Source organism: Sarcophilus harrisii, chromosome 2 (genome assembly GCF_902635505.1).
Source record: "Sarcophilus harrisii chromosome 2, mSarHar1.11, whole genome shotgun sequence".
NCBI lineage: Eukaryota > Metazoa > Chordata > Mammalia > Dasyuromorphia > Dasyuridae > Sarcophilus > Sarcophilus harrisii.
The window spans coordinates 369,790,846-369,804,771 of NC_045427.1; the positions used below are offsets into that span (position 1 = coordinate 369,790,846).

Consider the following 13,926-nt stretch of genomic DNA (forward strand, 5'->3'; position numbering starts at 1 on the left):
GATCAGAGAATTTCAAGGGACTGGCACTATGCAAAGCTTTAGGGTGGTATAGGGAAGCCTGAAATAAAGAGTAGTGACAGATTTCCTACCTAAGTATATAAAGGATTCTGTGGACTCATACTCACAGAGGCTTAAATTGAGGAAGATGAGTTCAAACATTTTGCAAATGTGCTAAATCCCAGGAAGTCTAGTCTTAAGAAAATGAGAAAGGAAAGAAAAAATTGCCTTGACAGAGTTCTGGGTCTCTCATATTTTTAACCTAGGTGGACAACACAGATTAGCCTTGTCAAATGAAGCTTAAATTAGCTGGGAATTTAGATCTTGATGCTAAACCCAATCTAGATCAGACTGAATCAGATGCCTAGGACAAGATCTTGAGAGGAGTTCAGTCCATCAAGGGGAAAGGAACCAAGAAAGACTAATTCCTTGTATGTTTGTAACAAGGACCATATCTGGCACATAATTTGACATTTAAAAATATACCTCTGTACATTCTTATGACCTCTTCTGTGTTTTCTCCCTATCACCCCAGGATCATATTTACAATCCTATGTTTGGAATGTAAAGCCTTTCACAACCCGTTTTTTTCCTTCCTTTCTAGTTTTATAATTTACTCCTCTCTCTGCACCCTACAATCCATTTCTACTGGCCTTTCTTGCTGTTACTTGTTTAATGCCTCATTGCCCATTTCCCTATCTTTGCACTCGTTACTCTCTCACTCCTCATCTTTTTCTTTTATTTTCCATTATTTCCTCCAAAACTTAGTTCAAATCTCACCTTCTGCAGGAGACCTATCTCAGTTCTTTCAAGTGTTAATGACTTCCTCTCTCAACTCATCTTCCATTTATTCTATTTCTTATGTACATGGTTTGATTGTTTTTTTTTTTTTCCATGCTATTTTCTCCATTCCAAGATAAGTTCCTTGAAGAAAAAAATATTTTGGACTTATATTTCCAGTGCTTAACACAAAGTCCAGCACATAATGTTTAATGAACTCTTGTCAACCAACTGACTGATATGTAGCATGTAATAGCAAACAATGGATAAAGGTTCAAGTCTCAGCTTTGGTGCTTATTTCGTGTGTTACCCTGGACAAGTCCTTTTACCCTAGCAAGACTAAGTAGATGGGCTCTGTATAAGATCTCTTCCAGGTTTAATATTGTGTGATCCCATAGTTAAAATAACAACAAAAAGTAAAATGAGAATCTACAAGAATAGTTCATTAATTGTCAAGGAAGAAAGTAGAAGTGGAAGGAGGACTAACTTCTGGGTTTTTTTTTCCCTTTATCTTTTCAAATTGACTATATATTTGAGAGTTCATACAGTCCAACTTTCTTGCTTTATAAAACAACAACAACAACAAACAAACAAAAACAGATTCAATGGGGAAAATGACCAGCCCAGAGCATTTGAGAGATTTAAACCCAACTCCAGTAAATTTAAATCCAGTAATTTTGATCATGAGGACCCTAGGCTAAGAGGAAAAGTGGTGCAAGCAAGAAATTAGTAGAAGATTCCAGTGGAACAAACCTTGGGGACTTGCCTATGAGAAAAAATGAGGTCATGGATCCAACAATCTCTTATAAAAGAATTTATCTCCCTTGAGCCATCCAGATGAACCCAAAATTCTTACCTTTAAAGAATATGTGATTCACCAGAACCATTATTGTGTTTTTATCAAGTCTGTCAAACAAATTTTCGATTTTCCCTTGTGTTTGCTTCTTTACATAATCATTGATCTGTTTTGTTGCTAAATCAGAATCCTGGAAATTGGCAGGGAAAACTTCTGTTGAATATAGTAACTTGCTGTCTTCCTGGAATTTCTCTAGCAATTCTATATGTTTGCTGGTAAACAAAGCATTGCCTGAGCTTAGTTGAAACTCATCATTTGGGAGATTGAGGGAACGTAAGAGCTGCTGAAAGCTTCTGTGGATTTCAGCTTCTGAGGTCTCTGTCAAGTTGAATCTTAGGCCTTCTAGGGTCTCAGTCAAGGTGGTTCCTCTGGCACCAAGAGACAGGAGAGCAAATGCTGTTGATATACTCAGAGGAGAGAAGAGGATATTCTCTTGGTTTTTTTCTGACACAAGCTTCTTGTATAGGTGGAATGCAAAGTCAGCATTGCTGGTATATATTGAAGAGAAATCTGGATTTATTCCACTAAGTTGCTGCTCCTGGATCTGGTCACCTGTTTGAGCTTCCTCTGTGTCAGGGTTACACAGCCCAGTGACACAGAATACAGCCAGGAGCAGTCCCAGGAGGTAGGCGGATTTCATTCTTCCAATCCCTAATCTGTGGAAAAGAAGGTTCACTGAAGTCATTACAGGTAAAATCCTAAACAGGATTAGATTTGGGCAGTTAGGTGGCAATGGATAGAGTGTTGAGAATGGAGTCAGGAAGTCTCATCTTCCTCAGTTCAAATCTGGTCTCTAACATTTGCTAGCTATGTGAGCCATGGGTAAATCATTTAACCCCATTTGCCTCAGTTTCTTCATCTATAAAATGAACTGGAGAAGGAAATGGCAAACTACTTCAGTATCTATGCCAAGAAAATTCCAAAGGGAGTAATGAAGTGGCAAACATGTAAACAACAATAATATTGTTCCTTTATTTCTTTCTTTTAAAGTGTGGATTCTTGTCATCACCACTTTTTAATGTACTCTCAGGGTTCAGAAACAGCCAAAGAAAAAACTGGGAAGTTTATCTTTGGTGCTTCCCCATGAACTTTTTTCTCCTTCCTTGTGTTGTGCCACACTTCCCTTTTAATGTTATGCCACACTTTCCCTTCCTGACCTAGTTTCCCCATTGTCCTATCTGCTTCAGGTTATAATCTTTCACTCTTAATGTTTGATTTAGTTACTCTACCTCAGGTTATAACCATTCCCTCTTAATGTTTGATAGGATAAAGATCTTATATCTTAGACTTTAGGCTATACTTATTCCCTCTTAATATTTAATGGGATAAAGGTCTTTATCCATTTTAGACACCATTAGAATATCAGGAGCCTCTCCAGTACCTCCCATTATGTCATCCTAGGTCCCCATTAGGTTATCCCCATCCAGGTACCTCCCCCATTATGTCATTGTTCTTGTTATCCTATAAAAAAGCTTGCTGTATGATACTTAGGATTCTTTGAGATGATAGTCTCGTCCAGCCCTGGGACCAAGATCCATTTGGTCCCAGTATACCTCTCTGTTTAATAAACTATTAAATTGGTCTCTAATTTCTATCTTGTCAGTTTCTCCAGCATTACATTTTGGAGCTCCCCAGTGAGATATTGGGAACTGAGAACAGGACTAGGGGTTAGAGACATTTCAAGTCTCTACTTTGGGCCTGGAAGAGAGTTGGGGATCGGGGTTTTCTCTTTCTTAGAAAAGGCTGGCCCTCTGGATTCCTCCAGAGGCTCCAGGAAGAGAGCAGTTCACCAGCTGGGGCCACACCCAACAGTAGATACTTTTGATTCGGCCAGGGGAGAGTAAGTCCAATCTGATTTTTGTCTGTCTGTGTTAGCACCTGGATTCTCAGAATATTAGAATGCTGATGGAATGACAGGCATTGAATTTTGGATAATACCCTCTGATTTTGTGTCTCCTAGACACCTGGTCTGATACTTGCTTGTGCTAACACCCAGGTTCTCAGAATAACAGGACACCAACAGGTGTTAAAATTCTGAGAAGTAGTGTCGAACTGATGCAATTGGCACTACCTGAGTATCTCCTAAGACACATATGGTTCTGTGTGCCAGTTGGCACAACTCTAGGCATTCTAGAGTATAAATCTGGGTGTCTTTTTAAGACACCATTTGGCTTTGGTTCTTGATTACTGTTAAACTGAACGCAGTTGTCACTACCTGGGTGTCCTTTTAAGACACCATTTGGCTTTGGTTTTTGACTAGTGTCAAACTGGACGCAGTTGTCACTATCCATTTGGCTCTGGTTTTGATGTCAGTGTCTTACTGAATGTTGTAATTGTGTAGTCTAGGTGTGTTCTGTGTTCTGTGGATTTGTCTGTTTTGTTAATTTTAAGAGCTCTGTTAAATTTAAGAACAATGATTAAATTTGGCAATTGGTTATTTCAATACTGAACTCCAGCTGGAGAAAACATTTGATCAGGAATTTTAAGATGATTCTAAATTTGGGAAATAAATTTTACTGTTGCCTATGCAGGCTAGAATTAATTATCTTTAAGTATAAGATCTTAAAAGAACAATAGCTTGTTAAAGAAGTTCTGTTAACTTGCCTGAAAGGGGTCATGTGCCTATAATTAGGTAAAGTATGTAGCCAAAAGGATCTGACTTTTCTGAAAGCTTCAACTCTGGCCAAGTTGGAGCTTAGGAGGAGTCCTTGGGAATAATGGCCACATGGAGCCAGAGGAAGAAAAAGAAACTGTGCTATTTCATTATTTGAAATGAGATAGGAAAAGCAGTTTTATATTATTGGGAATTTAAAGCTGTATTTGGTTCAGAGTTTGTTACCTATATTATAACATTGTAAATTATGCTTTAAATCCAGCTCTGCTGGACATGTGGCTTTTATGGAATTCCCCCACCCACCCACTGATTTCTGCTACTTTTTATCTTGGGTGGGGTAGGGATCTTTTGTAAAAATTTAAACTCGCCACCCCCCCACCCCTCCACCCCCCACTGCTATTGGAGCATCTAGTTAGCCTGGAGTGAAGTTTAGTTCAACTTCTCCCCACCCCACGTCTCTTGGGAGGTGGAGTCGGGGGAAGGGAAGTCATATGGAATCCTCTCCCTCCCCGCCAAACTGTTCCAGACCTTTTTTTTTTTTTTTTTAATCAAGTTGTAGCCACCTGGTTCTTGGCTAAAAGCAGCAAACTGATTTGTATAAATATAAGGTTATGGTAAATATCTGTTTAGAATTTGTTCTTGGAGGTAAAATTTCTTGCATTTGTAGTTAATACATCACTGCATTTTTTTCCCCTCCTGTAACTGATTTCTATAATCAGAGCAATGGTCAATAAGAAATTGTTAACTCAATTATGTCATACCTTGCTGTTTCCAATCTGGTTATCTGTAATCATTATATCCTAAATATTTGAGCAAATAAGTATTTAGTCTGGTCATCTATTGGTTACTAGATATTGTGTCTGGATATTCAAGTTTTTTTTTTTAAGGTTTATAACTAATGAGAGGCCACATCTTGTTGCAGTCCTTGTGGACCAGTCTTTCTACCTCAGACTATTCTAACTTTTCTTTGTTAGATTTGTTTTTGTTTCTAGATTTGGTCAAATTACAGATATATTGACTTGCTTCTGGGACCTAGATCAAGCTTTGATTGCCAGCATACCATACCACACCCATCCCCCTTCCTAAACTGAGCATCTTTGCCCATTTTCAGCAGAGAGCAGCTTTTCAGAAAACCATCGCCCCTTCTCCTGATGTAATTTGGACTGATATGGGGGATTAGGAAAGTGGTTGAAGTGTTCGAATTTTAACTGTATTACTGTGTGTTTAAGACTTGGGATGGAAATTGTTAAACTTGTGTAACTATTGCTGTTATGTTTGAGGGACGTTTAGTCTGTTACGTATATGCATATGTATATGATTTATATGTGGGATGGTTATTTGATAATTCCTTTCCAAAAAAAAAGGGAGGAAGAAATAGGAAATTGGGGAAACTGGTGTATTTTCACTTCTGCCCTACCCCTATCTTACTAGTTCAGATTTAATTGGAAGTCCTTTTCATTTTTTACTCTTTGCTTAAATTTCCTGGACTTTGATTTGCTGGTTGTGCTTTAACTTTGAAATCCCTTATTCTGTTGGAATTGCCTTGGCAGATTCAGTTTGGGGATTATTTTTTATAAACAACCAGAAATCAGATACCTGTCTTGGGACTGGCAGTCTCTGTGATTTGTTTCTCCACTCCTGTTACCCCAGATCCTTAATTAGTATTTCAGCATACTTAAAAGGATCTTATAGTTGATATCGGGCCTCTAAAAGTTTGGGATTTGCCAATCTTGGTCCAACTGTGCATAATCTCAGAAATCTGATTCTTTCTGCAGCCCTGTCTGTTCCTTTGGGGAGGGACAGGTGGAGCTACTCCAAGCCTCACCTTTCTCCCCTGGAGTGGGTTGCCCCTCTGAATGGGCAGCACAACTGTCTTGAGCTCTGCTGTTCTGTAAGCAGAGGCTGAGTCATGTACAAATGACCACAGACCTCTGTCCATATACTCCCCAACTGCAGAGGACCTGACATGATTGAAATAAGGAACTTTGTGTATTGCTGATTAACTTTGGGGTTATCAGGGAGAGACTTGACCTTGCCATAAGTCCTTGTATTGTTCTAGCTTTATTTTGATTTATATTTGGTCTATTTACTTCACATTGTTGTTCAAAATTATGGTGCTAAGACCTTCTACAGTAAGGTAATTCAACGATTTGAATAGTTAGAGAGAGGAATGTTGTGCCACAGTTCCCTTTTGATGTCCTGACCTAGTTTCCCCATTGTCCTATCTGCCTCAGCTTATAACCTTTCCCTCTTAATGTTTGATTTATTACTCTGCCTCAGGTTATAACCATTACCTCTTAATGTTTCCTAGGATAAAGGTTTTATATCTTGGACTTTAAGCTATAATTATTCCCTCTTAATACCTCTCCATTTAATAAACTATTAAATTGGTCTCTAATCTCTGTCTTGCTCAGTTACTCCGACATTACATTTGTTCCTTTTTCAATCCTCTGATTTCCTCAAACACTTGAAACTTTCCCTCACTCCCTTATCTAGTACCTCGTTGCTACTAATGCCTACTAAGATATTAATTGATAACTGAAGACTTTACCCCATTGGGATAATTGCATTTAAATAAGGGTTATTCAAAGACCAAATGTCTTTGCACACTCAAAATACTTTGTTGATCATTCTTTAGGATTGATTGGATGGGTTAGGTTAAAAACACATAAAAATTTGCACAGAGCAGGAGGAGAACTTTGAAATAAGGTTATTTCATTTTCTTAGGTTATAAAGAGGAAACTGATGCACAGTAAAGTTATGATTTGCCTGAGATTACACAGATACTTTATGAAAGCCTTAATACTAGAAGAATTTTTAATCCACTTTAATCTTTAATTCTACTTTATTGCTTAAAGAGAGCTTGTCATTGTTCAGTCATATCTGACTTTTTGTGACTACAAAGACCATTGGTCATGGGATCTTCTTGGCAAAGATACTGGAATAATTGGCATTTCCTTTCCAGTAGATTAAAGCAAACAGAGATTAAGTGACTTGCCCATACATCTAGTAAATATCTGAGGCTTCATATGAATTCAGGTCTTCCAGATTCCAGGCCAAGTGCTCTATCAAATGAGCCATTTATTCACTTGAAAAGGAGAAAGGGACCTTAGAGGTGATCTAATCCATTCCCTTTTATTTAACAGTTAAGGAAAGAATGCATAATGAGAGGAAAGCACATGCCAGAATCACACTGAATTAGTGATAGAGCAAGGATTAAAACTCAGACCTTTTGATTCTTTGTTACTTCTTATATACCCCCCTCCTCCAGGTCATTTGTCTTTGACTCATTCTGTTCTCAAGAAATTGTTTCCCAAGAAAACAAAAAAATTCTAGTATCATGGCAATGCAATTCAGTGCTTTGTATTTAATCAAGCAATAAATCAGCAAGCATCTATTAAGTACAAAGGTATATTGGTCAGTGTTTTAACAACCAGTTCTCCAGGAAAACAAAATGTGCCCATGACACAGTTTTTAATTTAATCTGCATTATTACCATTTTCTATATCACTTTCTTTACTTTGGACAATTGATCAAACAATAAAACAAGCCTTGAATTTTAAGCTTGTATAGATTTCCAAAGTATAAATGCTCATAATAAAAATTTAACAATTAGTTCTCCCAAACTCATTGCACCCTACGTTAAATATCATCTGTGTGTCAGACACTGAGTGAGCTTCTGGGGACAAAAAAAGTAAAAATGAAAACAATTTTGTGTCTCAAATATTGGAGAAGTAGTCTATCCTTACATCATTATTAATAATGTATGGAATCTGCTCTAAAGAATTGAGAGAATGCCTTGTCTTCACCTCCAAACTAATGACAATAAAATTCTAATTGAGCTTATATATTTTTAAATATACTGTCCTGTTTATATCACAAAAATCATTTAATTCCCCACTCCATTCCACCCCAAAGTCATCTGTAGTGGGCCTGTATAACTGGAAAAAGAAATCAAGTTATTAAAAATCATTTTGTTTATAAAATCATCCTGTGTTTATAAAATCAGGTTATTTGGGTATATGTTAGACCTCATTAAATCATGAATGACAAAGAACTCAGAATTTGAAGGAAGTTTAGAAAACTAAACACAGACTGTTAGAAATCAAAGGCACCTTAAAACAAATTGGACAAGACCTTGGAGTATAGAATGTCAGAACCAAAATCACTAGGACTAGGTAGACCCTTAGATCATTATATTTATTCTTATTTCCATATCACTATATGGTTTACAAAACATTTTCCTTAAAACAACCCTGTGAAGGAGGCAAATCAACTATTAAGATACACATTTTATGGATGATAGAAATGAAGTTCAGAATCATAGAAAATTACCCTCCTTTTTTGCCATGATTCTAGTTAGTGGCAGAGCTGAAATGAGATCGGTTTCTTGTTGAATGAATTCTGGAGTGTACTGGATAGAGCTCTGGAGTCATTTAAAGAATCTTGCATTTGAAGCATGATTTTACTACTTAAATCTGTATAAATTTAGGCAAGTTACTTTCCAATTATTGATCTCAGTTTCTTCACCTGAAAAACTTAGTCCATAAGTTGGACTAAGGCCCCTTTCAGCTTTGATATTCTCCAAATATTAAAGAACAAAGAGATTTATTCAACCTGAGCAGAAAGCATTGAAAGAGAAAAATATTACTTACCTCCCAATCCCAAAGGTAACAGTTGCTTACTTTGTTCACTGTCACTGCTTTTATTTACCACAAGAAAAAGCTCCTCCCCTAGTTTAGTAAGCAAACTTCCCGGTTTTTTTATGTTGAAACTGGCAAAATAATGATTTCCAGTAACTGAACCTTTCCATTTATTTGCCTATTCCTCACATAGAGATTAAGACCACGTGTTTAAACCATGTATTTCATAATGCATTTTCCTGTATTCGATCTCAGCCTGAAGGAATGAAAATGCCTGAAGGCAAAATCTATTATTTACCTAATCAGACAATCAGAAAATTATAATTGTACCTGTATTATCAAGTGCTACCAGGAAAATTTCCTTCTTTCCTTTCTTCCTTAGCACTCTTCTTATAGAATCTTGTCATCTATGACTATATCTCATGACAACCTCAACTAAGCTGGGAATAAGAAGTCTCATGCCTGCCCCCTTTTATATGAAGACAGACATTTAGAATTTTTTCTTCAATGAAAAAGGAAGGAAGTGAATTCTTTATCACTAAACATATTCTTTAATTTCTAGTGATCTCCTTTGTTTTAGTGCCAAATTATTCTCCTTGACTGCTATCCCTTGTATCAGAGAACAAGAGATGAAAAAAGTGGGAGTCCAGTAAAATTAATCAATGCATCAACTAAGTTTATTCCACTCCCTTTTCTGTTCAATGTCCCAGTCTTCCTTTCCTGCAAAGAAGAAAATGAGATGGGTCTTCTCTCTTCTTTTCTGCCCATCTGGAATAAGACAAATCTAATCCAATTGCTCTGATGCTATAAATAAATGTCACTTTGAGGCAATAATCTTAGGGACATTTTCTATTTCCCAATGTAGTGACTCCATCTAATAAAGGCATGACCACTTAATTAAAAAGCATAACACATATGGAATCACATTCCAAGATTTGGTCCTTCAGCCAAATCCTTTTCCCACTCTACCACACTCTTCAAAAGTGGCCCATTGGAAGATTGAAAGATTGAAAACCTCTATTTGAGAGCGGACATTGTTCAAATAAGTAATGCTAGTCCTTATTTGGTACCAGGTCTTATATAGGATACAAAAGAAATATGCTTCATGTTCCTTGCCATGGAATTTTTTCATTTAAAATGAAGCTGGGGGTAAGTGATACTTAAAGTCTCTCTATTACTTTGTATATTCTACATATAGTAGTGTTCTAATGTAGTGTTCAAAATTCTATTTTCTATGGTCTCTTTTAGCTTTATGATTATACTGTTTACTGATTCCTTTCTTTGTTCATTTCTCATTTGCCTTCCCTTTCCCTCACTTCCAAAAGAATCACACTTGCCAGTTTAAAAATTATTTTATCTTCCTTCTCTAACTCTCTTCCCATCCTAGATCTTTTCTACTGTCTTTCAATCTCATCTCTCATCACATTTTTTTCACGATATTATAGTAATTTGTGAGAAAAGGGAACTTACATATTATAAATATATGTTCCTCTTTTTACAGATGAAGAAACTGAAGCCTATAGAGGGAGGGTGACTTGTCTTCTCACAAGAAGGTCAAAATTAAAAGAAAACTTTCTCAATCTAAATGCAGTATTCTTTGGATCATACTATGCTGAGTCATTCTACTCCAGTGCCCTCCCCATCCCTAATGTCTACCTTAGACTGTTATGAATTATTTAAAAGCATGATAACAATGAATACTACACCAGTGAGTATTGACACTCTCCAATGGAGTTCTGGGCAAGTCCTCTTAGTCCCACTTTGGAGAATTTGATTAGGTGATACATAAATTCTCTTTAGGATTTATTCTTCTATGTTCTAACAGTTTATTAATAATAGCAATAATAATTTTTAATTGCCTTAGGGTTTGCAAAGTACTTTAAAAATTTTATTTCATTTTATCCTCATAAAAACCATAGGAAGAAGGTGCCATTATTATTCCTATTTATTTTACAAATAAGAAAACTGAGTTAGAGCTTAAGAGGCTTGTTCAAAGTCACATAGATAACAAGCATCTGAGATTGAATTTGAACTCAGTTCTGACTTCAGTTCTAGCATTCTATCCACTACACCATCCTAGCTACCTCCAAATTATAGTCTTATGATTATAGAATTCTACAACTCTACTTGGTAGCAGAATTAGTATAGAATATGTGACAGGTACGGTTCTTTTATCTAGGAGCATTACAAAAGATCTCTATTCAAATTATAAGTATTTCATAATGTTTGCCCTTAGATTTTGGTTTTTGTTCATTTCTTTTTGTTTTTAGTCTCTCAACTGGAATGGTTTCATTTCAATGAAATATAGAAGTAATAAATTATTATTTTTGCAATAAAAGTAATTATTTATAGTGGCTTCAAAAAGAGCTTTGGATGTCAACAGGATTACACAGCCCTTTCTGTTGATGTTTGTCTTGTGAGAGAATATTGTGCAAGACAAGTTTTTTTGCAAACATTCTTTGGACTGTGTTCTGTGTTCCATATTCAGTAATGACCCAGACTAAACAGCGGTGCCCTCCATATCAATAGTCACCTAACATAGAAGGAAATGCTGAAGTTCTTATTGTGGCTATTTGGGGTTCTTTGTGGTGATGGGCATTTCTTCATGGAAATAAATTTCTGTGGTCAATAGAACATGAGCCAAAGTTAATGGAAAACTACCAAGAATGAATCTTTGCAAACCTTTCAGTCCCTGCTGCCTTTTTTTTCTATTGTGCATGCTCAGTAGTAGAGAGAGAAACCAAGAGGTATAATTCACCAAGGTTATGAAGCAGGGGCCACTACTAACTTCATTTTCAAAATGTTGGTATAGAAAGTCTTTACAGTTAGCTTAAGAAAAGATCTAGATTCAAATCTCATGTCTGTGTGAACCTGAGCACATTATTTTCCTTCTCTGCCCTCTGATTTTTCCATTTGTACTTTGAGAGAAGTAAATTAAATGATGGTGGGGGAATTCTGTGTAAAGTATAAGATCATTATCCCAGAGGAAACCCACTGACATATCTGGTTTGACTCCCCATTTCCCTTGGTGTTCACACCTTTTCCTGAGAAGTTAAGGAGGGTGTGACCACCTGTGTCTGACTTGAAGCAAGGATACTTACAGCAGGGTGTTTACTCAGTGTGATTGATGAGTTAATGGTTCTCTAGTTCACATATACTTAGTACTTACTATGGTGATATAATGGTTCTACAGTTGGCACATGCTAAGTGTGCTATAGTGATTTAATTGTACTAAAGTATTTAAGGGCTGAGAGGATTGGAGACAATGTGAGAGTGAGTGTGGAAGAGAGTGAGTGAGAGTATGTGAGCTTAATCTCAGACTCCAGATTTCAGACTCAAGAATAAAGGCTCCAGACTATTCCTGACTATCTTCTTAGTGACTCTTTTGCTAAAAGATCAAGGCCCATCCTGAGATCCTCAAGAAAGCCAGCCCAGACACTATACAACCCAATTCTCTGAACCTCTGAGTCTAAGAGTTAAAGAGGTGTCCAAAATAATGTAATTGAAAGGGCATGTAACTAGAAAGCAAGAGACCTGAATTTTTAAGTGGTTGTTTCTAACTAGCCTTATAATGATAGTAATTCATTTCTCTCTAAATTTCAGTTTCTTCATCTGTCAAATGCAGATAAGCAATCAGCTGAACATCTACTAGGTGCCAAATATGCTAAGATGCAGAACCAAAAATAAATAAATAAATAATGAAGGGGGGAGTATTTAAAATAAATAAATAATGTTTCAGGGGGAAAAAAAAAGATGGAGGAACCAACAAAGGGAATTTATTCTCAGATTAATTCTCATTAACAAGAAAGACCTGTTTGCTCAATTAGGAATTACAGGAACCAGTGAGAATGGGAGATTATTCCCTTCTAGACTTTGTGACTGATAAGAAGAAGAAATTTGCGGACAATCTGACGTTCATACTAGATTTTTTTTGGGGGGGAAGAGATTTCAAAGGATTCAAAGGAAGAATAAATAAGATCTCATATAATAAAATATCACAAGAGAAATCAACCTAGGAAGTATGAGAGATACTGGAAAATGAAATTCTGAAGACACAAAGGAAAATAATTCCAGTTAAAAGAAAAAGTAGGATTATCTGAAGAAACTACTCTGACTGCATATTGAATTCATCAAAAAATTAGATATTTTAAAAAACAGTAAACAAAAGATACAACTAAGACCATATATCAGGAAATGGATATGAGCATGTCACGATACTGTAAAAATAGTATTAGCAAATATCAAAGTTAAGAATAAATGGAGACTGAGGAGAAAAGTGAAGGACAAAAAAAATGGGTGGGAAGTAAGTTTAAAAGTATAATTACACTTTTAGATTTCCATTTCATCTTCTCTAAAATAAGGGGGTTGTACATGATTGTCTCTAAGGTTTTACACTGGTTCAAGGGGCTGTCCTAAAAGTAAATGATGCTCTTATTTTCAAGATTTTGGACTATTGTGATTTACACTGTAGTTCTTTTGTTTACATGAAGTCAACAAACTAGTAATTAATTTCTTGGTTACAAGATTTGTTAAATCTTTCCCTTTCAAATGTATTAGGGATTTGACAATTAATCTTAGATTTGGGGATTGATTGTCTTTGTTCTGATTTAACTCATTAAAATCTTGTGCAAAAATTTCTTTTGGCAGCATTAACATATGCATTTCCTTATTGGTAGACATTGAATCATATTCCTGCTGCTACATTTCCCAGATGTAATGACTGCTAGGCCTCCATGTATGATTGAATTGGAAAGTAAAGGCACTTGGTTCTTATAAATTTACTTTGCCCAATAAAACAGCCAATTTGAACTGTTAGTGAGTTTTCCCTGCTGACTCATTCCTTGGCCAAATGAGATTGAGAGAAAGATAGAGATAGAGAAAGAGAGACCCTTCACTGGCTAGTTAGTGAGACAATATGGTGCAATGGAAAGAGTGTGAATTTGGAACCAGATGAATGGGATTAAAAACTTAAATCTATTACTTCCTATTCAGCTATAAATCACTTAACTTCTCCGAAACCCAGTTTTCTCATTGAT

At 36.2% G+C, this 13,926-nt stretch overlaps 1 protein-coding gene across 1 annotated transcript in view; it reads right to left on the reverse strand.

The window, feature by feature from the left end:
• Nucleotides 1–9,006, reverse strand: part of LOC100931899 (alpha-1-antichymotrypsin) — a 44,823-nt gene extending 35,817 nt beyond the window's left edge. The window contains exons 1-2 of the mRNA XM_031953310.1: nt 8,903–9,006; nt 1,634–2,289 (exon numbers count right to left, since the gene is read on the reverse strand). Of these exons, the coding sequence (XP_031809170.1) occupies nt 1,634–2,273 (640 nt within the window). The 5' untranslated portion in view covers nt 2,274–2,289; nt 8,903–9,006. The remainder of the gene's footprint in view (nt 1–1,633; nt 2,290–8,902) is intronic.
• Between the last annotated feature and the right edge of the window lie 4,920 nt (nt 9,007–13,926).